The 26303-nt window shown below is 56.1% G+C and overlaps 2 protein-coding genes across 8 annotated transcripts; both read right to left on the minus strand.

Annotated features, from left to right (window-relative positions):
• Window positions 1-396: 396 nt before the first annotated feature.
• LOC118158157 (serine/threonine-protein kinase Sgk2-like) lies at window positions 397-16367 on the minus strand. Of its 6 annotated transcripts, XM_035312766.1 has the most exons (15): window positions 16216-16367; window positions 13951-14059; window positions 9236-9305; window positions 8126-8183; window positions 7608-7657; window positions 7013-7070; window positions 6334-6417; window positions 5902-6033; window positions 4959-5071; window positions 4384-4420; window positions 3735-3821; window positions 2432-2527; window positions 2003-2158; window positions 1518-1607; window positions 397-1291 (listed from the first exon to the last, which is right to left on the minus strand). In XM_035312766.1, exons 1-15 carry the CDS (start codon window positions 16264-16266, stop codon window positions 1136-1138), a joined length of 1347 nt encoding a protein of 448 aa, XP_035168657.1. In that variant the 5' UTR covers window positions 16267-16367; the 3' UTR covers window positions 397-1135. The 6 variants fall into 6 exon arrangements, with proteins under 6 accessions (XP_035168657.1, XP_035168656.1, XP_035168660.1 ...); XM_035312765.1 differs by lacking the exons at window positions 13951-14059; window positions 16216-16367 and adding an exon at window positions 12446-12709; XM_035312769.1 differs by lacking the exons at window positions 13951-14059; window positions 16216-16367 and adding an exon at window positions 11548-12314.
• A 2377-nt stretch (window positions 16368-18744) lies between these two features.
• Window positions 18745-25547, minus strand: LOC118158156 (vesicular inhibitory amino acid transporter). 2 transcript variants are annotated; one of them, XM_035312763.1, is made up of 4 exons: window positions 24737-25547; window positions 24045-24078; window positions 21480-22271; window positions 18745-20871 (listed from the first exon to the last, which is right to left on the minus strand). In XM_035312763.1, exons 3-4 carry the CDS (start codon window positions 21855-21857, stop codon window positions 19684-19686), a joined length of 1566 nt encoding a protein of 521 aa, XP_035168654.1. In that variant the 5' UTR covers window positions 21858-22271; window positions 24045-24078; window positions 24737-25547; the 3' UTR covers window positions 18745-19683. The 2 variants fall into 2 exon arrangements, with proteins under 2 accessions (XP_035168654.1, XP_035168653.1); XM_035312762.1 differs by lacking the exons at window positions 24045-24078; window positions 24737-25547 and having other exon boundaries at window positions 21480-22403.
• Window positions 25548-26303: the final 756 nt, after the last annotated feature.

The raw sequence follows: 26303 nt of genomic DNA on the forward strand, positions 1-26303 counted from the left end.
AAGAAAAGAATAGGAAGTGACATTCAATAAGTACACCAGCATTTAAATTAAGGCAGAATAAATAACTCTTCTATATATATGATCAACTGTGACAGGCATTTTCAGAGGATGCCGGGAGCGTGGAAGCCAGTGTTGCGGAGAGGGGAGAAGCAGCTCTCCACCATGCAGCACCCACTGCCCCATGCTCCCCCTGCCCATTTCAGTGTTCGTGTTCCTCAGGAGAAGTCAAGCACACACTGTGAAAGGATTCCCACCCTCCACTCCCCCCTACCAAATCAATTTTTATCTGGGATTTTTACATACAGCACCCCAATCCTGGATCAGAGGAAGAGCCCGTGATCATTGGCAAGAACTGGCTCCTAGGAAAGGCTACGGCCCACTTCAGACTTCACAGACCTGTAAGCCACCTTTGGAGCAGTAAAAGATGAACAGCGTCTGAGCCCAGGATGAGGAAATGGCTTCCTTCCACAAGTAGCAGTACTCATCCCATGTGCTGTGGCAGCTCTGCTTCTTCAGCAGCACCCACTGAATCCTGCATTTCTGCTCTAGAGCATTAAAATCTAATGCAGGCCTCTGCTGCTACCAGATTTTTAATGGCTTACGTGGCAGACTCGCTGAACTACCCCAGTTTAACTCCAGCCTGGCCACTACCAACCAGACTACTTTTTCCCCAACCACTTAAATAAGCACGTCCACTTGAAGGAAGCCACTGCTGTGTGTAGGGTGAAGAGTTTCCCTTTGTTATGGGAAAGCAAAGCAGTCATACATAGCTAGGCAGCATTAGTTCCACACACACATATGGCTGTGATGTGAATGATGATACATACCTTAACCATAAACACAACCACAGTGAACACAATCCTGCCAAGTAGTACAAGACACTCAGGAGAAAGTAATAACAACTGCTGTCCCACTTTCCCTGCCAGGGAAACACACATATGGAAGGAAATCCAAACAGCACAAATTAAGAGCTCTGTTCCCTCCCAGCCAGTTAGTGTATTAGTGCCCCTTCCCATAAACCATGAGCAAAGGACAGTGGCATTCCTTTCAAAAAGGAAAAAAAAAACAAACAAAAAAAAAAAAACACATAAAACCCATTCAGTTAAAATCTGGCTTCTCAAAGCCTTTATAAAACTTAGAAGTCCTCTTCAGTTGGTGCATAAGAAAATCCTAAAAAAGCATCTGAGGCACTGGAGCTGCTGGCTGCTAAGTCAGGCGTGTGGGTGATGGAGGCAGAGATCGCTTCTTGGGTGAACTCTGGATCGAAGTGTCGCAGATCAGCTGGACCAGCCTAAACCAAGGAGCAGAGAGGCACATCATTTTGAGTGATCAGACCCCAACCACCTACTTGTATGAAATCTAACACAGCTGCTCTTCCAAAGTCACCACCACTGCATTTGCGGTGCATAACCTACATTTCAGCATCCCTCAGTGTTGATGTAAGAAGAGTGCCTCACACTTCACAGGCCCAATTCCTTTTGTATTTAAAGTAGGTACCAAAAGAAATACCCACTTACCACATTGGGGTTGAATGGAGGGGTAATCCTCTTGTTGTACAAGTCATCCCAGTTTATTGGGCTGAAGAATACATGGTTCTTTATCTCAAGCTGTATAGAAAGAGGGGAGGGAGTGTCAGTCTATAAACCTTTCTTTTCCAGCAACTGCCAACTGGTTTCATAGAAGTAAGTTTTGGAAACAAGATTTGGAGCTAACGTGTCCACATAGGACCAATGTAACAAGTCCTTAATGCCTGAGGGTCATAGCCCTGTAATTCCTTGAAGGGATGATACCATCACATGTCATGTCCTAGCTTGCCACCACATCTGGAACCACAGTATTTCCCTTTGGAAAGGAGTCAGCCTCACATGCCCCCTTTCGGGGGGCTGGAAATTGATCAACCTGCATAGAAAGCTTTTCCCAAGGCAGAGCTGTTAGCATGAAACAGACTCAATAGAAAGGCTTCCTATCCATCCTCCCCTCAGTCACAAAAGAGGCCACCTACAAAGTCTGTTTTGGCACCCAGCCTCCTCTTCTGGTCCTTATGGAGAAGTCCCTGGAGGATGTCACAAGCTGCCACAGTCTTGCTTCCTTGGATCTGGAGTGGCTTGTGCAGAATGTTGTCATACATCTGAGACACATCCCGACTATAAAAAGGCGGCTAATATGAAAGAGAAGCAGCCAGATAAAATACAACCATAAGGAACCACAAAGGACAGGTCCAAATGAGTCCCACAGGGAGAAGATGGAAACCTGCCATCTAGCTGTTGGATATGGGCAATGGTATGATTGAACCAGGTAATTTCATTCAGAATTCAGTTGTCCGTATCAGGTACCATAGGCACACCAGGCTGATGTCACATCATAAGGCTTGAAAAATAAGTTCTTAAGATCTCTACCACATAGAAAAAAAGTGGACAGTTCCCAAACTTACCAGTCCAAAGAGCATCTCATAGAGGACAGCTCCCAGGCACCACCAGTCTACTGTCCTGTCATACGGCTGCTTCTTTAACACCTCGGGAGCTAAGTACTGGGGAGAGTCAGGAGTAAATATTGGGGTCAAATTATAAAGGAAGGGCTTTGCTTTCATAAGCATACAAACCTGCTTGCAGTTCACATTAGTCATACACACTAGGAAGCACACAAGTGCACTGCATCTCCTACTAGGCTGTGATAGACTCTCCAAATCCCTCAAACCGTGTTCAAAAGGCACCTACCTCCCACAGCCACAAGAGTTTTCTGGGTTGGAGTGCTCCTTTCCTAGGAAGGACTTGTACAAGGATTGGCCATTCACCCCAGCTCAACCAGCAAACCTGTCCTACACTGATATATTACATTTGTAACGGGCTCATGTAGTTTTGAGCAATGTGCAATTTTCAGACCCAGTAGGTTTGTCCAAAGCAGTGACATTACTGATAACCACTGACCCGCAGAGCGAGCAGCACATCAAGCCTGCTCTCCTGCATTAGTCCAAGTGCTATCAGGCTCCCTATCTGAGGCAGGAAAAAAACAAACAAAGCTCAGACAGTCCCCCTTGGTTCATGCTGTACTATTGTATAAGTTTGTCCCAACTGTAAACCAAGGTCTGCCACCAGCAAACCCCTGCCCCTTCTACTGAGCTTGAATACCTGTCTCGATTACAGACCCTTCAAGACATATGAAGGGCAGCAGGACTGGGATAATACCTAGAGCAAACTGCTGCCAGAATCCCCAGCTCAGTAAGGAGCAGGAAAAAGTTCCTCCCAGAAAGGGGACATCCCCCACAGCCAGATCCTCAACTCAAGATATGAGATTTTTGCAGCTCCTGGGTACCCAGGACACACCAAAGGGTACAGCAAGGCCTGTGTGTGTCAGTACCAGCATGTTCCATGTTCTGCAGCTCTGGGTATCGGTGCAGGTAAGCAGCCTGCTTGCAGCTGCCACAGGCCAGGCTCCCAGGGTCAAGGTCATCTCCACAACCACCTGGAGCAGCCCTGGTGCCATTCCAAGAGCAGGGATCCCTGCCCTGATAATGCAGCAACTTTAGAGTACTAGTCAGCCATTAGAAGTAGAACAGTCCCTGCTGAGTAGGAAAGATCTCATCTCCACTCCAGCTTCAGGCTGACAGCCTCAGGAACTGAGGGCTGGCCAGCTCCCACAGCTCATGTTTTCACAGATGCTGAGCAGGCTCTGGCTCTTTATGGGACCAGAAGGCTTTCAGCCCCCAGGTCACAGGGAACCTGGGGCACAGGCCATACCTCAGGAGTGCCACAAAATGTGGAAGTAGTCTCCTCTTGCTCCATTCCTTCTTTGCAGAGTCCGAAGTCTGTCAATACTATATGGCCCTGAGAAGAGAGGAATTTCAGCCCAGCCCACTCTTTCTAAAAAAAGAAACAGCATTTCCAAGCACCGGCCTTAACACTGCATCTAATGAATGAACCAGGGCACCAAAATATATATCTCCCCTCCCTCACCTTCTGGGCATCCAACCATGCAAATACCTGAGCCTGTAGAGAATACATAAAATAAGTCCAGACTTTTCCCTATACAGGTTTCTCTACAGCTACATAGCTGGAGAGACATTCGGCACTGCTGTGCTTTGACACTGCTTTATCCCAGAGCATATCCAGTTTGCATAGGGTCACCACCAGAGAAGCAGTGACTTGCTCCTAGCACCCAAGTCCCAGACCCCACAAACCAGGTCCTAGCTCCTGGGTACAGGCAGAGATGTGTGCAGCTGTGCGGGGGGAATGCTCGCTCCCAGCCACAAGATCTGCACAGAAACGCAGTGGTACATACACACAAGACCCATGCAGTGGAGAAATAGCTTGGCTTGCAGGACTGTAGCCCTCTGCTTGATCCAAACACTTAAAAACAAAAGGAAGGCAGCATGAGAGCTGAACATACCTGGCAATCCAGAAGGATGTTCTCAGGTTTTAAATCCCTGCAAGACAAGAAGGGCTGTTTGAGCACATTTGGCTAGATGTTCAGAAAAGCCTGATCTGATACAGCATCAGCTGAGAACAGGAGCTACCAAGACTTCGCAGTGCATCTCACCAGGACCTTCCCACAGTGCAGCCTCCCATCACTGTTGGGTATTAACATACACATGTTAACACTGGAAGGCTGCTCTCATCACGCAGGGTCAGCTGTTAGCCTGTATTTCTGCGTTCATGCAGAAGCTGTCACTGAGTTTCTTACTTCTTTAAGAAGGTGTATTGTAGAGATTTTCACCCAACCATTTTCTCTCCTCCCCACTATTGGTCTAGAAGTGCTTACTGCCCAGCAGGCCCAGTGCAGCCAGCACACCTCTTGCAGGGTAAAACACCAGCAGCACACCCTTTTGTCAGATAGGAAACTTCAGCAACCCCAGTCCTGGCATTCGCACAGTTCCAAGACCTCCTTTCCCCTTGCAGCCCTGCATTCAGCCTGGCTGGCAGACTCACCGCCCCTGTGCTCCCCAGCCGGGGCACGCGCCTCACCTGTAGATGATGTTTAAGGAATGCAGGTACCCAATTGCACTGGCAACTTCCGCGGCATAGAATCGTGCCCGGGGTTCACGGAAGCAGCGCTCTCTTTGCAAGTGGAAGAAGAGCTAAAAATAAATGAGAGGGTAGTTCATGTCTTCTCTAGAAGCTGAAGGGTATCTGGAGCAAGCCTGGAAGCCAGCTGCTCAAGTGAAAACTGATTTGCAGGAAGTGGCACATGAACAGCACCAAATAAGGCCACAAGATCTGGGCTTATTTAGCTCTCTAAGCACCTTTCATGAAACTGCTTCATTTGCCCTCTTCTTATATCAGCACCTCACTGAAGAACACTTTGCCCCAAACCTGGCCATCTCCTGGTCTAGTTAAGACTCTTTGCTTGCTACAAAGAGTGTTACAGCTGTACTGGGGCCATGAAGAGCGGTACCTGCGCAGAGCTGAACCTCCCAGGGACCCCTGTATGGATTAGGGCCCCCTATATAAACAAGACATCCATGTTAACAGCATCTCCCAGCCACTTTCTGGTAGCACAGAAAGAGGCAGCTGTGGAGAGCAGCTTTTGCAGGTCAGAAAGAGAAGCCTGACACAGTGCAGTGGCATCACCTAAGCACAAGGCTGGCGTCTAGAGCTGGGCCACAAGTGGGTTTGCCATGAAGATCACCAACATCAGCATTTCCCACGTTCTCCAGGGGATAATAAAATGCCCCTAACACTTTTCTCAGCATCCTTGCCATGGAAATTAGTTGGCACAGGTCCTATTCATCAACATCTTCACTTTGCTTATAAGTGAGGTAAGTTGTACTACTCCTAGCTAGAGCTTTCCGGCAAAGTAACGTTGTGCTTCAACATCATTATCTTCTGACAAGAAACAGCTTTATGCAGTAAAGCAGAATGCCTAGGAAGGACCACACAGAAGATTAAAAATGAAACTTGTACTCACCTCTCCCCCGTTTACATAGTCAAGGACAAAGTAAAGCTTCTCCGAGGTCTGGAAGGAGTAATGGAGTCCCACAAGGAAGGGGTGCTCGACATTTTTCAGGAGCACATTGCGTTCTGCCATGATGTGGTTTTGCTAGCAAAAAGCATGCAAGGCATTAGATTTTCAGGCAAAACTCCAGTCCAGCCTGCTGCACAGGCTCACCCCTGTTTTTGAAAGAAGCTGAGAGCCCTATGGATCATCTCCAGCCCCAGGAAAGGAAGCACTCTGCTCTCAGCTGGATTCATCTCAGTCCTTTCTCCATATTCCCAAGGCACAGAGAAATCCATGGTTAACATGGGAGCTGTCTACATGAATGCTTGCCTCAATTACATTACCAGGATTGCTCACACATGGACCACTGCCTGTGGAAGCAGCTGGGGATAGCAGACATACCTCCTTTTTCTTCAGGATAGTTTTCTTATGCAAGACTTTGACAGCATAAAAAGTCCCATCACACTTGCGTTTGGCCAGGAGAACCTGGAACAGAGTCACAGACACAGGTTTGAGTCTCATCTTCTGCCACTGTTAGCATTTCTTCACCAGCTGAACACTCTTGTCAGTGATTATACTGAGACTACGACTTTGGAGGGTCAAGTACAAAGGTTTAAAGCCCAGGCTCTAGCCCACTGGCTCCCCACACTCTGGACTTTCACACTGCCAGAAAGAGGTACGCAGCATCCCTGAATATCTCTTACACACCCAAAAAAAAAGTGGCTTGGGAGCATTCAGAGACTCATTTAAAGGTGATCATTACCATTTTACAAAGCACAGCTTTGTCTAGGCATCCTGTATTAACTGAAAGCATCTGAGACTTTAAAAACAACAAGTACTGCTCGTCACCATCACCACCTTGAGCATGAAACCCCCCCATGCTTCTTTCTAGAGGTATGGCAGAACAGCTCCAAGTACAAATGGACAATGAAAACCTCTCAGGTCCTATCTGGTCTCAGTCCCACTCTGAACATGGCCACGTTCCTTGGGAGAGGTGCAAGTGAAGGACAAATTCCTTCAGCTAGGACTTCTCCCAAGCTGCCCACAGACAGCTCCAGCCCACCAGCACAAACCCACTTACCTTTCCAAAGCTTCCTTTGCCAATAACCTTCAGGAAGTCAAAGTCTGTTGGCTTGGCACTGTTGAGCAAGAGCGAAGCAAGTTAATGTTTCTGGGAGAAAAAACATGCAACAGCAACACTTCTATGGGAGCAGTGGTCCTTCTGGGAAACAGGAGCTTTTGTGAAAGGGATTAAAGGGCACTGGGCAGGTGATCCTCACTGCCAGCCAGCTGGGGATTCACACCGCGTATGCCAGTGCACTGAGGAAAGGACAAGGAACCCTCTGCAACCCACCTGCTAAGACAGTTTATCTCCATTTCTAAAGAGAAAGTTAGTGAGGGAGCAAACAAATAAGAAAAGTCTTCCCCTAGTATCCCTCAGAAGAGAGGGATGGGACAGAGGACTCAAGAACAATTATAATGCAAGGGTGACCTGCAGCTGGATGTCTGGGAAGGCAGCACGTTGGTGTTACACACAGGGTTAAAGGCTGAGTTAACGCAGTTGTTCATGCCTCCGTGACCACCACCCACCCGAGGCACAGGAGCTGACTGCCTTCCCCTGCCAGATCTCTTTGCAGCAAGCTCCACACCCTACCTGGCTCCTGCAGGGAGCTTACTTTGGGTTAGCAGAAGGTCCGAGGTTGATGTTGTCAGTTGGCGTTGGAGGCTGGAGAGGAGGACAGTGGTGTTTGGTATTAGTCACAAGGAGCACACTGCTGGTGGTGTTTGCCTGGCCTCAGCACAGCATCCCCCACCCTCAACAAACACCCATCAGTGAGAGATGGGATGGGTGCTTTGGTAAACCAAGTGAGGGGAAAGGGAGGACAGAACTATGCACTACAGCAGTATCACAGCCTCCCTCTTCCAGTGAGGAGTTCGGTACCTACGCAGACATGCACATAAGCCTTCCTCCTGTCCCCAGTCCCCAGGAATCTCCCTCTCCCCATACGCTGGGAGCATTACGCCTTTCCCAAAATCTGTATAGGACCTCTTCTACTTTTTCTCCACCCAGCATCACGCACAGGGACGATAGAGCACCTCCCAGCATGCTGACACAGGCTCTCCTCCTTGCCACAGGGCCAGCCCCTCTTCATCCCACCGAGGATGACTTGCCAGCTCAGACCCACGATCTCACCTGAGCGCTGGTGTCTGGGCTCCGGGAACGATCCATTAAAAAAGCAACTCGTTCAGCACTGGGGGAGAGAACAGCAAGGAAGTATTGACAACAAAAACTTTTTTTTTTTAAAAAAAAAAAAAAAGCAGCTGCCCACCATTAATCTACCAGGGACCAGTGCACACACCCCCTATCAGAGCTCCCCAGATATCCCCCCAGCAGCACTGCTGCCCCCAGGGGTAGGGGCAGGTGTGCTGGGAGGCCGGGGACATGGGGCACACCGGGCATGCCAACAGGAGGTGGGGGAGAAAAGCTTCTTGGGTTCATGGGGGCTTCAAACAAGCACAGCCTTCCCAAATGCCATGCTCAGGGCACTGATATGTGAAGCCAAGCAGAGCACCAGCAGCAGCACGGGATCAGGGCTGGATGGGGCTGCAGCCCTCCAGGCAGGACCAGACCCACCAGCAGCATCCCAGGCACCAACCCCACCGTGCAGGGATGCTGCGGCCCTCAGCCCCACAGCCCACACAGGGCAGCTCGGGGCTGTCAAATTGCAGAAAAAAAGGGTCTGGGGCTTCAACAGCTCTTGTTGGCTCAGACCTGCCCTGCATGAGCACCGCTGGGTCCTGCCACCCCAGCGATTCCCCTCGGTTTTAAGGCTTCCCCCACAGCCCTTGCAAAATCCCAGATTAAACAGATGTCAGAGAGAGAGGGAAGGAGGAGAACAGTTCTGTTCCCTTCTCCCCTGCCCCAGAGAGCTTTGTCCATCCCCCCAAGGCCCCACCAACCTCCAAGACCCCACAGAGAGGCCCTGTAGGCTCCTATCCCCCTGTGCCTCAGCCTCCCTGGTACAAAAGGGGCCCTGAAGACCCCACCGCCCCCCCAGGGTCTCACCTGCGAGCAATGCCCCTCACTACCCCCACACACAGATCCACGGCCATCCCAGAGCCCCCCGACCCTGCAGCAGGGGGGACACGGCCGGAGACGCCGGGTGGCAGCGGGCGCTGGCGGCCGCCCCGGGGACAGCCCACATCTGGCCCGTGCCAGCCAGCTCCATCCACCGCCGGGCTGGGCGTTGTGGGGCTGGGCTTTTAAAGGGCTCTCAGCCCCCCCAGGGGCTTCAGTACTCACTACGAGCAGAGCCTGGAGCCGGACGCCTTGATGGTTTGTCCTATCCTCTCGCGGCCGTGCTTTATAAGTTCTGCGGGGAAAGTTGGAGAAGCAGAGCCGATCAGCTGGCGGCGCGAGCACGAGCACACAGAGGCACGTTTGTTCTTCACTGACCTTGCTCCTCTCTCCACAGCCACCCTCCTCCCCCTTCCACCCACATTCTGAAATACCCAGGGAGTTATAGGAACCAGGACGGCTCCCCTCCCGCCCCCACAGCTCAGCAGGGCAGGAGCCCCAACGCAGGCACCCTCTGCCAGGGCAGGGAGGGGACTCGGGCTCCAGCACCGCCACCAAGCCTCTGCCAGCCGCCCCGAGTCCCCAGGAGGGACAAGGGGAGCGCTCACAAGGACGATGCTGTGCTGGGGTACGTCACACGCTTGGCACATCCACTGCCCCTTTCATTCAGGACCGGGTAATTAGGGACATGAATGAGACCTTTCAGGGCCCCGCCGGAGGTGAACCAGCACACACATCGCGATGAGCGGCCCAAGGACGCGCAGCCAGAGCCAGCACCGGGATTCCCACCGAGGAGCATCCCCGCAGGCTGCTGCCACCACCCATCATCATCACCTCCAAGGAAGAGCAAAGCCCCGAGCCCACCGCACAGAGCGAGTGGAACAGCCTCGGGAGCACAACCTGAGCCGGGGAGTTCCTTGTTTTGGTTAGCAGAGATAGCAGAAATATTCAAAGGCTTGTTTGCCCTCTGGCTCAGCCCTAGTTTTGATTCTGGAGGGAAGGAAAGATTCAAAACATCCACAGAAACACACGCTTTTCCAGCGGCACAGGACCGGTGAGGAACCAGCCAGGCTGTGGCTTCAGAGTTCCGGAACAAGCATGGAAAGCTGGGATTTGAAGAAAAACCCAGCAGCCATTCAGCTTCCATCAGCCCGGTCAGTGGCACGCTGACCTTGCCTGATACCTCACCCCACAGCAGCTGGGAGGGCTCGTCCCACAGGCACCCCCAGAGGGACAGCACCCAGACAGGTCAAGCCCCATCTCCTCCCACCGGGCAGAGTCCTCCTTTCCCTGGCCGTTTGCCTGGATCACCGAGGTCCGCTGAAGGTCACCCGAGCTGGGGGCTGCATCTGTCCCACGCTGCTGGGCAGGCTGGCCAGCTCTCACAGCACAGGGGCGAGGTAACCCAAGGCTCAGTGCCTGGCGAGAGGCGAGCAGCACGCATGTGGAACGAGCCCCCAGCTGCAAACGGCAGCAGGCTGAGGGTGATGCAGTGAGGTCTCCCAGTCCCCGTGTAGAGCAGCCCAGCCAAGCCCACCCAGCTCAGCTCTTCACTCCTAGTGCGTGCCCGCAGCTCTACCAGCTGATGCAGCCTGCTCTCGCCAGATCTGAACCCCCACAAGCCTGTTTTTAACCCAGAATCAGCTTAGACACCTCTCCGATCCCAGACTCGGGGAGGAAAGTCGCTCCTTTCCGGCACAGGTGGACATTTTGCAGCCTGGGTGTCTTGGAGAGCACGTGGGCAAGCCCTTGGAACACATCCGTTCACCTCAGAGGCATCTGCTGGCAGTGCAGGATGCAGGACAAGCCCCCAGCTGCCCTGAGGGGCTCGCACAGCACTGCTCTGGTGAGGTCTCCAGGACCACAACGAGGCAGAAGCGTTTCTGCTGAACAACGGCCGGGAGCTCTGCCGGGGCCACAGCCATGCGCTCTCCCCTCCCCAGGCTGCTCCTTTGCTGCCCAGGGTCAGCAGGGGCTTGTGGAGCACCTTCACCTGCAGTACTCTCCAACCAGGCTGTCTCATGAAGCATCTGCTCTGAGACAAGAGCCTCTCTCTGCAAAGCACACGCCACAGCTTCAGGACACTGATATCCCCATCCTGCAGCACCTTTGATTCAGGCTCTGAGCCTTCTTGCCCAGCCTGAGCGTACCTACAAAGCCAGGCTGGCTTAAACCTCCCGAGCAGTCAGAAGCTAGACAGGCTTTTCCTTATCACTAACAAATCCTACACCCCCTGAAGCACAAAGATTCTCCAAGCGCACACATGCGGAACAACAGAGGCAGAACTAGGTCAGGAAAACACACCGAGCTCATGGTTATCCATGCCCGGCTGCACCCCTCGGTGTGCCTGCTGGGGCACAGGGATGCTCCAGGCACGGCCAGGGCCACTGACAGCACCAGCAAGTGAGTCTTTAAGAGTTTCACAGCGTGATGTGACTGTTACACCCCGGGAACACCAGCTGCTGCACCCCACACCCCTCCTCGCAGGGCTTCACCCCAACACACCACCCGGGGCACGCCGCAGAGCTGCTACTTACAAGCCGGAGCAGTTACCGCAGCTCAGTCTCCCCCCAGGAACATCCCTCAGCAACGTACGCTTCCTTCCCAGCACGGCAGAAGCAGCTCCCTCTTCCTCCAACAGTTCTGCCAGCGGTGACCCACATTCCCATGCCAGCCCAGCGATATTTGCTACAAACACATTACTAATGCAACGCGCACCTCGCCGAGCAGCAACCTCATAGACTCGTCATGTGCGGGCTGCCTCCCACCCTCTTCCTGATGTCACTGCTCCCCACCTAACCTAGATTGCAAATCCCCCCCAAAGCGAGCTCCTCGTCCTCTCCAGTGCCGGGGTTGGCAGCAGGCGAGGCAGGGCCGGCCCCAGGACAGCAGGGTGGAAGGGGCTCGGGGCTCACAGGGGAGCACCTTGGGGAGCCGGCAGCTCCCAGCCTACGTGCACAGCATAGGGGGGGATGCCCCAGTTTCAGCTCGGAGAAGGAGCACAGGGGGAGGTGGGAGAGGAGGACTTCTGCAAACACATGCTTCTGCTGGCAGGGAAAGCGCTCAAGCTACAGAGCTGCGAGCTCCAGGCCTGCACTGAGCTCCACCTTTGCTCCCATTGAGATAGCACAAAAAGCCCAGGAAGAGGTCAGGAAGGACTTTAAGATCTTCCTCACCTGGGGAAGCTTCCCAAGCTGTCCCTGCAGAGCTCCCAGCTTTCTCCTGGGGACCCCATCCCCTGCACCCAAGGGGCACCGCAGAGCGGCCCCAGCAGGCTGGGCCCACACAGAGCTCTCTGGGTTTTAGGGGAAGAGCCACATGCAAACATGGAAAGCCATTTGTAAGCCTGGAAAAACAGCAGGTAGCTAAAGCCTGCAGCACTGTGCACAGAAATAAGTACCTGTGAGAACAAAAAACAAAGCCTCAAACACGCACCTGGGAGTGTATCTACCAGCGGAGCCCGTGTCGGGAGGCACTGGAAGCAGCCCACAGCAGATGAGCACAGACACCCCTCACTCCCTGTGCTCCCCATCCTCGTCCCTGCCTGCCAGCGGCTGCCCCACCAGCCCAGCAGCTCTGGGCTTTCTCCAAAACCCCGGCAGGGAGCAGCTTTGCCTCCTGCAACAGTGCAAGGACAGCAGCACCTCCACCTCCTCTGGGTGCTCATGCTCGTGCAGGCTCCCTGCAGCCCTTCAGGGAGAGCAGGAGGAACTGATCAGCAGCTGGGATGGCAAGGCACCTGCGGGATATACCCAGGGACTGGGAACTCAGCTGGGGGTGATGGGGTTGAGTGGAGAGGGAGGGGTGGGCTGGAGCCAGTTGCATCCTAGCAGGCATTTTGGATGGTTCAGAAAAAAAAAAACCCTGCACATTTTAGTGAGCTGTTCATTTGTCTGTGGTCATGTGGCTTGGAGGATGGTTAAAACTGTCCTTTGGTTCGGCTCAAGCCCAGAGATGCTCCTTCCAGTGCCCTGGGAAGGTGACAGCCCAGGGCAGCAGGGTCAGTGCTTTGCAGCTGCATTAAACACAACCACAAACACACGTGGAGAGGAAAACCTGGTGTCGGAGGCATGCAGTCATTCGCTACAGCAGAGATTAAGCTCTGAGCAAAGGGAGATGTAGAAGGGCTGGTGTCTTCTCTCTCTCATCATTAAAAATAAAGCAGTCTCTTTTTGCTGCTGTTGTCATTTCCTATAAAATCTTCTGCCTGTGGCTGCAGCAGGAGGAAAGCCAGCCCCGGCTGCGGGGTCTGCCTGGCTCTGTGCAGGGCCAGCGGGGTGGTGGGGGCTGCAAACCGCAGCAGCTGGGAGCAGAACGCCACCCGAGGGGCAGCAGCATGCCCTGGGAATGCTGTTCTGTCTCGGGTCAAAGCCTGATGGCTTTGCTCAGCCACCATCCTCAAGCCGTTAGCATAAATATCTCGTTATGTTTTTAATGGAGGATTTTTTTTCCTACATTTTCTGCCTCTGCTTGCACTGAAATGCTCATGTTTCAGAACTCTTTCAGCAGCTGACGGCTATCTGCAAATCAGTACCTCAGTATTCTTGTCAAAATGGTCTACTTGACCATGTTTTCTACAGAGAAGCATATTTAGTTAAAAAAATACTTTCACAAAACCACAGAATGGGTTGGGTTGGAAGGACCCCAGCCCCACCCAGCCTGGCCTTGGGCACCCCCAGCTCCTCGGGGTAGCTTGGGCAGGGCCTCGCCGCCCTCAGAGGGAAGAATTTCCTCCTTAATTTTTGTAGCCAAGGAAGAGAGAGCAGAAGCATTCTGGAAGGAAAAGTTTCACCAGCTGGAAGACAAAATTCCTGATCTGGAGTGCTGTCAGCACGAGCAGCCTGTACCAACAGAAAAGCTGCCCTTGGGCTGGTGCCCCCTGCTCTGTCCCTCTGGCCCTTCTGCTTGTCCCCTGCCCTCGCCACCCCACAGGCCATTACCCTTCGTCTTCCCCAGGGCAGTGGAGGAAGGCTCCATCCAGGCTGCGGAGGTAAAGGCAGCCGAAACCGTCCCCAGTCCCACACCGGGCGTCCTCGGGCAGCGCGGCTCCTGTGCAAAGGCGAAGGGCACACGGTGAGAGGAGAAATGGGCAGGGGGGAGAGCTGGGGAGCTGCTGCCTGTAGGAGCTGCTGGGCACGTGTGTCATATAGGCACACATCCCTATAGGTGCTGCAGGGCATGATGTTATACAGGCACACATCACTATAGGGGACGAGGAATGGGTTTGTCCCACTCCCCACCCAGCACCCGCAGGCTCAGCAGATGCAAACCCCTTCCCCTGCAAGCCGTGTCCCCACGTGCCAGCCGTCCCCCCGGTGTACCAGCTCAGGAACTCAGCTCTTTAATGATTAACCCACAACTGCAATTAGGTATTTGCCAGCAGATCTCTATGGTGGCACAAGGGGGATGCCCTTCAAGGGACAACCCCCCCCCCCCGATGTCTTTCTCTCTCCCTGTCTCTCTCGTGTACTTTCCATTTCAGAATGTTTTATGCAGCTATTTTGTTGGGATTGTGTATGGTTAAGATAGGGCGTGCTATCTTCATCTCCCTATCAGGCAATATCCATAACCATAACCATAAACGTGTCACTGCCAGAGGGCCTGAGCGGGCCCGAGCCATCAGAATTGCTGGGAAAGTCCGGGTACGAGCGACACACACATTTCTCCAGAGAGCACCAAGAAGTCGCCCTCGCCCTGCAGCGAAAGGTGACCGGAGGTGCCCGAGGTGCTACCCGGGGGAAGTTCGGCCACTGGTCATCTGTGCCTGGTGGAGCGATGGGGTGGGGAAGGACGGGGATAGGGTAAGATAGGAATAGGGATAGGATCCGAAAGGATTTAAAAGGTCTGAGCCTGTTTCTTTTCTAACAGGACTCAGTAAGGACTGACTGGCTTTTTGGTGACCAGGTTCTCTAAAATCTTTTTTTTTCCTACCTTTATTTTTAGCTTCATAAAGGCAGGGCTCTGCCCCAGGCATTGCCCTTGGTTTTGGCAGGCAGTCCCTCCTGGTGGGTCCCACGTTGCCATGGAAGAGCCAGGAGGAGACCACTTGGGATCTGGTTTTTATCCCAAAAGACAGCTAAATGGGCTTGAACATTCTCGAGGCTATAACCCCCTGACAGGATTATTGACATGAAACTACTCAGCTGGGACATTCTTGCTGCCAAGCTTTGGCCCCCGTCACAGCCTCGGTGACCGTCTACCCTGAAGCCAGGAGCAGCCCCTCGGCCGTGCAGGGCAGGTGCAGCCCCCTGCGTGCTGTCCTCTCCTCCCAGCACCGTCCCAGGACACATTCAGTCTGTATGGTTGAGGCTTTCCTTACAAAATAATGTCTGGCTTTTAGGGAAGAGCGAGTCTTTGCCCTGCAGCACACCCCCCCCCGAAGCCAGCCTGGCCCGCCCAGGGCCGCCACCAGCTCGGGTCAGCGTGTCACCGGGGACAAGGGCAGGGCTGCAGTTTCCTGGACGGACTGAGCAGGGTTTAGCAGCCAGGAGTCGGCTCCCAGAGCCATACTGACCCCAAACCGGCCCCTCTCTGCTGGCACCATCGTGGCTTTGTTAGCAATGTGTATGGGGGCTCACAGCTCCCAAAAACTGCCTCCCAAACCCATCCTGCCCGGGAGAGGACTGGGGGCTGCCCCCTTGAAGAGATGCTGGACGCAGCAACCCGGAGCCTCGCGGGGCCCAAACCCCATTTCTGTGCCTGTGCCCCCGGTGCTGGCGCTGCCCGAGCCTCCTGTCCTGCTGCAGGCGGTGCAGGGACGCTCGGTCCCCGGCTGCCTCTGCTGAGCTGCCAGCTCCAGAAGCTGGACAGGACCTGAAAACACCCGGGGCTGCTCCTCACGGGGCCAGGAGTGAACTGGCAGGGGGCTGCAGGGGGGCTCCTTCCCACCCTGTCCCACCATGTCCCTGCCCTGGGGCAGGCACATTTAAAGCAAGAAACCTGTCCAGCTGGAGTTCCTGAGTCACCTGTGTTCCTCTCTGGAGTTGCTGGAATTCCCCCACAGCTGGAAAATGAGCCCGATTTAGGAAACGCAAGCCCTCTGCTTCCAGCTGCTGCCCCGGGGCCAGAGCCCCTGTGCCCACTGACTTTGTGCCCAGCAGCAGGGGACGGCCCCTTCCCCAAAGCTCGGCTTCTCCCAGGGTGCCTCAAGCCCTGGTGAAAAGAAGGGAAAGCCACGGAGGAAGGAGAAAGGAGCCCGGCGTTACCTGCGGGGAGCGCGGAGCAGGAGTCCTGGCACGGGGCGGCAGCAGCTGCATAAGGCAGCACTCGCCTCCCTCCCTCCCCTTGTTTTTGTTTTGGCGATTCGGTCTGAAGGTCAAAGGAGAAATCTGCAGGAGTGGCCTGTGGTAGGAAGTAAATGATTACCCGGCCACGAGGGGACGAGGGGACGGGGGAACCGGGAGCCGGGTGGGAGAGGAAATTCCCTCCCTGGGGGATTAGAGGGCAGCTCGCCCCTGGGAAAGTGCAAAAGGTGAGGACAAGGTGCTCCTGGCCGCGGGCTGTGCTGGGTCACAGCGAGCCCTGTGTCACCTCTGCAAGGCCAGCAGCGGCACCAGGGACCTGGGAGACCCCCTGGGCATGGGCAGGAACTGCTGCTGGTGCTCCAGCAACACATGGGGCTTGGCAGCAAGGCAGGAGCACAGCAAGGTGGAGCCGCCCTAAAGCCTTGTCCCCATGGGTCAGGGAGAGGACAGGGACATACCTCTGGACAGGAGATCCAAGCCAAAAAATGAAATCACAGCTATTGATCTCTATCTGGCATTCCCCCATTCACTCCCTGTCCCTCTCCCTTTCCCTCTGTGGGTGTGTGGCACTGGGATGTCCCCAGAGGGGGCACCACATCCCTGGATGGGCACCTAAGTAAGGCTCTGCCGGCTGGGCACACTGGTGGAGTCACTGCTGGCCACTGGCAGAGCCTCCAGCTCCTCACCTGAAATGCTGAAGCAGCCTGACACACGTGCTTTGAAGCGCTGGAGGCTCAGGGGGTCAGGACAGCACAGGAGAGGTCACCGAGTCTGTGTGATGGGGACACGCAGAGCCACGGGTGTCCCTCGCGTGCTCCAGCACCGAAAGCAGCACGTGGTGAGGAGCAGGAGGAGCCCTCACGCCTCCCCAGCTCCCCCTGACATTCCTGCCTGGTGGCACGGCCGTGAGGACAAAGGGATTTGACATTGCCCTCTTGTCCCAGGAACTATCCCAACCAGAGGTCCCCGTTGTGCTTGAGGAGCTGCGAAGACACGGAGCAATGAGGAAATGCTCCCTCCCGGTGCTGAGAGGCCTTTGTTTCATCCCTTTTCAGAGTGAGAAGGTCCGGAGGGCTGCCGCAGCACACGGCCAGGAGCTGCGGGTCTGCAGACAGAAGCCCTTTGGAGCAGTTTGTACTTCCCCGTCCCGACGCTTTCCCAGGCAATTCCTGCTTTTAAACCTGCTGCTGTTTCGGGCTGTGCTTTGCTCACCCTGCCACATCCCCTGTGTAAAGGCTGCGGGTCCCCAGCAAGGACGGCTCCAGGGGAGCTCCCCCGGCACCAGCAGTGCACCGAGCGCCTGCTGCAGTGGGCTGGGGGGGCTGCCCGTGGGGGCACCCCCCGTCAGACCCCCAGCAGCCATGGGCACGGTGGGACAGAGGACAAACCTCTGCTTACCGCCCCGGCTCGCTCAACGGGCTCATTTTTTCCCCAAACTCATCGCACGTCAGCCCCAAGCACCCGGCAGAGACGGAGGAAAGTGCCTGAACCGACAGCGAGACAAAGCCCGGGGGGACTGGGAAAGACAAAGCCCAGGGGGACTGGGAATAATCCCCGGGCTCCCACAGCTGGAAGCTGCTGAGGCAGAGGCTGGGTGGGATCCCCCTGGGACACGCAGGGCCTGGCGGTGCCCCTGCTGTGCAGGGCTCAGGGGTTGGGGTGCCCCTGTGGGGTGCTGCCTGCTCGTGTGCTTCCCTTCTCTGCATCCCGAGGGGTGAGCAGAGCGAGGAGCCCTCGGCTGCTTGGAGCAAAAAATAAAGGAAAAAGGGCACGAATCGCCTTACAGCCCCAAATGCACTCAAAGCAGGAGCTGGATTGTTCTTATTTTTATATTTTTTGCTCACAAGGAAAAATATAAATATGTGCTGAATTAGGTTTAAAACCTAATTGCAAAGGTAAAACCTCCGCAAAGGTAAAGCTTCCCAAAATGCTTTCCATCCTCCTGTGCCCCTTTGGCCCGTGACGAGGCAGAGAAGGGCAGGACGGCCCGGGGGCACCCCGGCCAGGTCCCGCAGCCTCCCGCAAGGACAGGGCGGCAGCTGCGGCCCTAGAAAGGGGGAGGTGGGGAGGGAAGGACCCCAAAAGCACCGCGCGGAGAGCAGCCGCAAGCCGCAGCCGTGCGGCAGCCGCAGCCCCCGGTACCGCATTGCGGGGCTGCCCTCGGGGAATGGAGGGGAGGGCGGCACGGCACGGCCCGGCTCGGATCGGATTGGATCGAATCGGCTCGGATCGGCTCGGATCGGCTCGGCTCGGCTCGGCTTGGCACGGCTCAGCTCGGCTGGGCACGTCTCGGTTCAGCACGGCTCGGCACGGCCCGCGTGCAGCGCGGAGGCAGCTCGGTTGGAGCCAGGGCTGCTCCGAGCCCCGCATTTCGTTTCGCTGACTTTATCTGTCTGCAAGGGGCTCGGGCGGGTTGGGGTCTGGCTCCCTGCGCCCCCTTCCCCATCCTATCAGCCCACCCTCCTCTGCTCAGCGAAGCAGGCCAGCCTCCTCGGATAGGATTTCTCTTTATTGTTCGATATATCTATGTACCACATTATAAGTTAAAGATAGACTTTTGTTTTTCTGATATACATTTTTCATCTTATTTACCACAATTACACCACACATACATTGGAAACAGCTCCACGGATCTGGTAGATTGCACAGAATGAGTTTTGTCTTAGTTTTGTTTCTGTATCCTGAACGACGTCAAATCCAACATATATCTATATTTTTCTTTTCATAATTTAGAAATAATTGTTAAAATGAAACAAAACAAAACAAAACAAAAAAATCACCGAGAAGTGGACTCCAGGTCTGTGATTTCAACCAGAGGCAAAATGTGATCGATGGGCAGTTCCTCGGTGTGAGTCCGGGTGGAAGAATTAAGCAGTCCTGGCATCACTGCGGCCACGGTGTAAACGCCGCGGTCATCAGCCGGTGCGTGGGCTTGCTGGGCTGGTCACACAATCCGGGGCTCATTTACTTCTCTCTCAACTGGTGTAAAATAAAGGAAGGGCCCTGCTCCCAGTGCCCACAGCTTGCTAGCACAAAGCCCCAGTCCCATCGGATCGGCGCCTGTTTCACCTCCTGAAGCACCGAACTGCAGAGCTGTGGGGAGCAGTAAAGCTGCGATCGGTTCCCGACTGGTCCTTCGCGGGGGGCCAAGCTTCAGGCAACTAGTGAGGAGATTGGGATGGGGCACCACGTATTTTCCTTTAAAACATTCTAAATAACAAAAAATATATTTAACTCTTAGCTTATTTAAAAAGATGGCAGGGCGAACACTGTCTTCTTATCTCATTTAATTTGCAGATTTCTATGACATAGAATTTGTTGGATGCACGTAACGAAAATAATGACTCTCTTCATTCAAGGGATGTGGATTTTTTTGGCTATGCGGATGTTCGATGCGATTCTCTTGCTGCAGCCAGCTCTGGCCATTCCTTAGTCTTCCGCGTTGGTTCTGAAGGCCTCTATGAGGCCTTCCAAAGAGTGGATGAACCCCGAGACGCTGCAGATACCACCTATAACGAAAATGGCGACGTCAAAGAAGACATGGTGCCACAAGAGCTTCCTCCACAAGAGTTTGAGGTGGAAAAGACTGGGGAGCAGGAAGCAGAGCCCTGCGCCTGTGAGGCTCCCAGTAAGACCCATCAGGAGGGCAAAATGCGGGACATAGATGGCCATGAGCAGGGTGAAGACTACCAGGGCACATCTGAGGGTGAGTCCCCAGGACTTGAGCCGCCCATCGCCCCCGTAGCAGTTGGGGAAGAACGCCCTGTTTCCATCCTGGAAAAGGGATCGCTCCAGGACTTCCACAGCTGCAAAGAACGGCAGGGGGTAGGAGAGCAAGGCTTTGGCCACCAAGAAGATGTTGACTACTGCCCTAATGGTGGATGGCAAGTTGTCTGTGATGACCTCCTTGGTCTCATCAGCCCAGGTCAGATAGGCGACCAAGGCAAAGAGTCCCTTAAGGATGCAAGCTGCTATGTGAGTCCAGTTCATCATGCAATGGAACTCCTTGGGGTTCTGCATGTTCCCCTCCAAGGAAGGCAGAAAGATCTGAGAGGTGTAGCTGAAGACAATGATGCCAATGGAGATGGGGAATTTCTTCACATCAATGTAAAACTTGACTTTGTCCCATGCCCAGTCGCGTGCCCTGGAGAGGCAGTAGGCGATCACCAGGATGTTGATCACAAAGTGGGCCAATGTGCAGAGCAAGCTGAACTTGGAGACTGCCTTGAGATTCTTCAAGAACGCGCAAGGCAGGAGCACGGCCGTGGCAATGATGGACCACGACTTCTGGGAGACAGGCAGGTTGGGGAAGCTGTTGTACATCAGGTTCCCACTGACCACCACATAGAGGATGCAGGTCATGACCAGTTCAATGATCTGAGCCACGTTCACAATTCTGCCTCCGAGCGTGGGGAAGCGGGGCGCACAGCACGCGTTGGCTATGTCCACGTAGGAGTCTCTCACCCTGACTATCTCCCCATCCTCATTCTCTTCATAAAGACAGGCAATAAGGATTTTCCCAGTGTAGCAGCAAACCACCGCAGCGAAAATGATTAAAAAGAGTCCTAGGTATCCACCATGAAGGATGGCATAGGGCAGGCCCAGAACAAACATCCCCTAGAAAGAGACAAAATGGAAACCGTGTTGCTCGTCTCACCGAGGGGACCAGGCGGGTGCCTGCACCCAGGCACCCGCGGCCGCAGGCACGCGCGCATGCACGCACACGCTGCCTCGCTCGCACGCAGTGACACCAACACAGCAGTCCCACGCTCACACCACACAATCACGGCCACGCACGATCACACACAAACCCTTTTTCTTTCCGCCCACGCAATTGCCCACGCAGCCACACGCGTGTCCTCGTGCACACTCACATAATCGCACGCTGGGGCGCCCAGAGCAAGCAAGCACGGTTGGGCTTTGTCCAAATCTCCACCCTGTCTGTCCCCCCCACCCCGCAAGGGCATCCCCCCCCGCCCCCCGCCCTGCCCCGTCCCACCCGCTGCAGGGGGGGGGGGGGCGACGGGAAGGTGCGGATTTGGGGGGTGTTTTTTTTTTTTTTTTTTTTTTTTTTTTTTTTTTTTCGGTTGGGTAGGGGGGGTTCAGTTTCTTTTTTTTTTCTTTCTTTCTTCCCCCCCCCCAGGGGTGTTGCAGTCACCCCAGTGCTGGGATGGGAGCGGGGGCAGCGCGTCCCGGTGCCGGTGGCAGCGGGTGCCCGGGCGTACCTGGATGGCGTTGGTGACATTCCAGCCAGCCTCCCACGCCGTGATCTTGGGCTTGCCCTGCCCGGAGAGCTCGGAGCAGACCCCCGCGTCCTTGGAGGCGGAGGGCGGCAGGGGGCCGGTGCCGTCCCTCTGGTAGTGGATGTCCCCCTCCAGGGGCGTCTCGCCGCCCTCCTCGCCTCCCTCGCCCTTGAGGATGTCCATCTGCAGCCCCTGCCGGTGCTCCATGTCCAGGTCGTCGCAGTGGGCGAAGCCCACCGCCTCTTCGTCGGTGGCCGCCTGGAAGCCCATCCTGGCGAACATGCCGCTCATCTTCGCCTGGGACTTGTTGGACACGGAGGTGGCCACGTTGGAAAGCTTGCTGCGGAGGAGCGTGGCCATGGTGGCCGCTCCGGACCCGGCGGTCGGACGGACCCGACGGGGAGGGCGGTGCGGGGGGCGGCCGGGAGCCGGGCTCCGGGGAAAGGACGGCGGGGGCGGTGCGGGGGGGCTCTGCCGAGCCGCTACCTCCGCTCCCGGGCGCGGTGCGAGCGGCTGCGCTGCGGGCGGCCCTGGGGCATGCCCCCGCGGCGGGCAGGTGCGGGAGCGCAGCTCCCCGCCCGCTCCGCGCCTCTCCGCCGGTCCCCGCGGCCGGGCTCTGCTGGGGGGCGGCGGTGGGAGGCTGTCCTCGGACGGAGGCTGTCTCCGGACGGCTGCTGTCCCCGGACGGAGGCTGTCACCAGCCGGCGGCTGTCACCAGACGGGCAGCGCGAGCCCCTGGCAGAGCGCGCCGCGTCTCCATCGCAGTGCGCCCACCTCGCGGGGAGAAGAGAGGGGAGAGGAGTGCTGCAGTTCTGGGGGAGGTACCAGCGGTCCCGGCCAAGCCCAGCCTCCCCCCCGCGGCACGGCGACACCCACGCCCGCCGGGCCCCGCCAGCAGCGCCGCAGCGCGGCCCCCCCGGCCCCGCAGCCCCCGCCGCCGCGCCCCGGCCCCTTCCCTGCTCCGGTATGGGGGCGGCCGAGGAACCCCCCTCCCCCCCGAAGGGGCGGACAGAGGGGCTCCCGACCGCTCCTTAACGGAATTTTCCTCCCCAGAACCCCTCCCTTTTATTTTCTCTACCCAAAAATACGCGCGGCCCCTTTGGAGGCTGGGGGCAACTTGGGCAAGGGAGCCCCCAACAGCTGCGGGGCACGGCGTGCCGGGTGGGCACCGGTGTGCCATCGGTGTGCCACCGGCGTGCCGATGTGCCAAAGTGCCACCGATGTGCCGAAGTGCCACCGGAGTGTCACCGACGTGCCACCGGGGTGCCGAGCCCCGGCCGGGTTCTCCTTGAGCTCCCCCCGATCCTAACGCAGAAATTCCCCTTCCTTCTAAAAAACACATATATGTGTCTCGGTATTTTCGTTTTGCCTCCAAACGCCCGCGCTGGTTTGGCACGGAGGAGCCTGGCCGTGCTTCTTTGTTCGCGTGTTTCCGAGGTGCGCAGCCAGCGCGGCGATGGGAGATAGGAAGGGGGCCCTTCCCCAAAGGGGGGCAGCTGGCTCGTTTGTTTCTTTTGGAAGGTAAAAAGGAACCTCCGTTTTATTGGTTTTATGTTTTAATTACAGAAGAAGGGAAAAGGCAGCGCTAAATTATTTCCTAATATCGAGGCAGGGAGAGGGGAGGGATGCGGATGCAGGTGGGATGCGGCATCGAGCAGAGCTTCCAGAAAACGCCTTGAATACCCCCCCTTTTTTTTTTTCCTCTTTTTCTTTTCCTTTATTTATTTATTTATTTATTTATTTATTTATTTTTCTGACGGACGAAGGAAGAAAATTGGGTGCAAAGCGGCTGAAATGCGTCAGAAAGAAACATCACCAGTGAGGGTTTCTCACGGGGCTGTCTCGGCCGCTGCTTCCCCCTGACACCGGACCCCACATAATATAAAAAAAATATATTTTTTTTAATGTAAAAAAAATAATAAAATCGAGGGAAAGGAAGGCGGCGAGGCGCGGCGTCTCCCTGCCTTCGCTGTGCGGGGGAATTATCACATATCAGTGCACAAATAGGTCGAGAAAGCAAAAGAAAAAGAAAAACCAAAAGCCAAAAAACCCAACGACTGCGATGATGAGCACCTCGGGGGTTAATTCAACGATTTTGTTGTCGCTGTTGTTTCTCTGTTTTGTTTTTCTTGTTTGTTTGTTTTGATTTTGTCCTTAATTTAGCCTAAGACGAGTTCATTGTAAAAGAGGACGTGAAGGAGACCTATTTCTAGGGGTTTGCAGGGGGCATCAGGGAGGTGGGGGGGGAAATCAAAACGAAAATTCATCCAAATCGCCGTCTGGTGCGTGAATATTTCCTAAAACCGTCCTGGCACACCCCCCCACACCCCTCCCCTCGGCCCTGCCGCAGCTGGGGGGGCTCCGCCGCAGCCCCCGGCAGCCCCCGGCAGCCCCGGGTCCCGGGGAGGGGAAGGGGACCCCGGCACCGCGCCTGGTGGGGGAGAGGGGCTTTGGGAGAGGGGATTGGGGAGGGGGACTTTGGGAGAGAGGCTTTGGGAGGGAGACTTTGGGACGGCGGTTTTAGGAGGGGGGCTTTGGGATGCTCACTGCGTGGTAAGGATGCGTCGGGCTCCGGAGACACCTTTTTAGGAAAATAAAATAAAATAAAAACGAAAAAACCAAAACCAAAACCAAAGAGAGCCCCCAGAGCTGCGGGAGAAGCCCCGCTCCGTCGGGGGGGCTGCCCCGGCCGGGCTCTGCGACCCCCCCCCCAAGTCGGATCGTGGCTCCGGGGGAGGACGCTTGGGGCGAGGGTGCCCGGGGCGGGGGGGGGGGATCTTCACCCGACCCCTCGGCAAATCCCCTGCCGAGCCTTGGACGCCAAGACAATGGGAACCGGGGGGGGGGGGGGGGGGGGGGGATGCAGGGGGGGCGCGGGGGGGTAAGTGATGCCGAGGGGACAGGAGGCGCAGGGGACCCGAGGGGTGCTGGAGGTGGCCCCGGGGTGCCCCCGAGTTCAGGCTGCCGCATTTCCTCGCCGCGTCCCCCCCCAGACACAACCCCCGGCCCTGCCGCCCCTCCGGCCCGAAGGAGAGGGATGGAGAATTTCTTCGGCAGCGCCTGGTAAGAGAAGCAACCCTGAACTTGGAGCAGCGGCCAGAAACGGGGGCAAACAGCACCGGAGGAAGGGGAAATAATAATAAAAATTAGATAAAAAAGAGAACAAAAGGAGAAAGAGGCAGAGGAAGAGAAGGAGAAGAGAAGCGCGGAGAGGCGGAGAGGAGGGATGGGGCATTTACCTCTGCTGCTCGGCCCATCGCTGCCCGCGGCTGGAGGGGATGCGGGATGCGGGGTGAGCGATGCGGGGATGCGGCCGCGCTCTTCCCGGCTCCCCCTAACTCCTAATTACCCCGAGCAGGATAAACCGAGGCAAACCTTATCCAAAGGTTAGCGGGTCTCCGGGGGGCGTTTGAGCTGCGAATCCTTTCAGAGGAAGCGAAAAGGAGAGCGCGCAAACAAGCCGCAGCCCGGAGCTGCCGAGGGCTCCCCGCAGCCCGGCGCTGGAGTTTTCGGGCACCGCTTTCCCCGCAGAGATGGGGCTGGGGGTCCTGGCCCTGCTCGGGGGGCTCAGCCCAGCTCCTGGGGGTGCAGCTTCCCGGGACCCTCCCCACGCTCCGGCAGATCCAGCCGGAGGCGCGCCGCTGCCTTATCTCCCCAGAGCAGGCTCGGGGGCTCGCGGCTGGGATTTCTGATTAATCAAATGAGGGCAAAAGAGCTATTCACGCTCAAAAAATCGTTTGAGGAAGGCAGGAAAGGCCAACCCGAGCAGGCTGCCTTCCTGCAGCCCACACCGCCAGCCCCTCTCCGGGCTGCGGGCAGCGGGGCTGTGCGGGAGCAGGACGGGCAGCCCCCCCGGGTCAGGGACCCCCACCCCAAAGGAATCGTTCCTGCACTTTTTGGGGGCTGTGTTCTTCCTCAAACATAGTGTGGCAAATTGTGTCTGAAATTTAGATGCATCCATATGAAAAAGGGGATTTTAGGCAATTCCTGCATGCTCAGCTTCATCCCCCTCTGCAACAAGCGTGGGTGTCCAAATGCCTCCCAGTTCCTGCACAGACTCCATGCTTCCGCCACAAATTCCCCCCACACACCCTGTCCCCCCCCCCCCAACCCCCAAACCTGCTGCTGGGCATCACAGCAGAGCTGCCAGCCGCAGTGCCGAGAAGGCTGGGGGGGGGCAGCTTCTCCCCAAAACCCTGCCAAAATCCTCCCCCGGCCACAGCTGCCGAAGAACCAACCCACCTGGCACAGACCTGGTGCAGGTCAGCCCGGACATGCGGCTTGGAGAAGCGACCCCAGCCCCAGACACGTGCCTGGTACCTACAGAAGTGATGGCAGAGGCCAGAAGAGGCCCACCTCATCCCCAGCCGCCGCTGGAAGCCCCCCTGCATTTATTGCCCCCCACCCCAGCAGCAGCAGCGAACTCCATCCCGGCTCCGCCGCCCCGTCCTCCCTCCGGCACCGCGGGGGGAACTCTGACAGGATAATGAAGAGTTGCACGGTGTACTATAAAAAGGCAATTAGACAAACTGCTGGATGGGGACCAGCTCCCGTGACCTAGTTAATAGCTCGGGGAATTTCAGGAGGGTAGGGAAAGAAAATGGAGCCGTGGCAGCGCGCCGCGCAGGGTGAGCAGGGCTGGAGGAGGAAGGGCTGCAGTCGGCAGCCCCGCACCCCTGAGCCCCCCCAGGAAAGCAGCCCCATGAGCACGGAGCTGACAGCCCTGCCCCGGGTCACACCTTTCCCTTCTTGCACGTTTTCAGACCTTGCTGTCTGGGTGTTCAGGGTGTGAGGTGAAGATGCTGC

The sequence above is a fragment of the Oxyura jamaicensis genome (genome assembly GCF_011077185.1).
Source record: "Oxyura jamaicensis isolate SHBP4307 breed ruddy duck chromosome 20 unlocalized genomic scaffold, BPBGC_Ojam_1.0 oxy20_random_OJ106590, whole genome shotgun sequence".
Lineage (NCBI taxonomy): Eukaryota > Metazoa > Chordata > Aves > Anseriformes > Anatidae > Oxyura > Oxyura jamaicensis.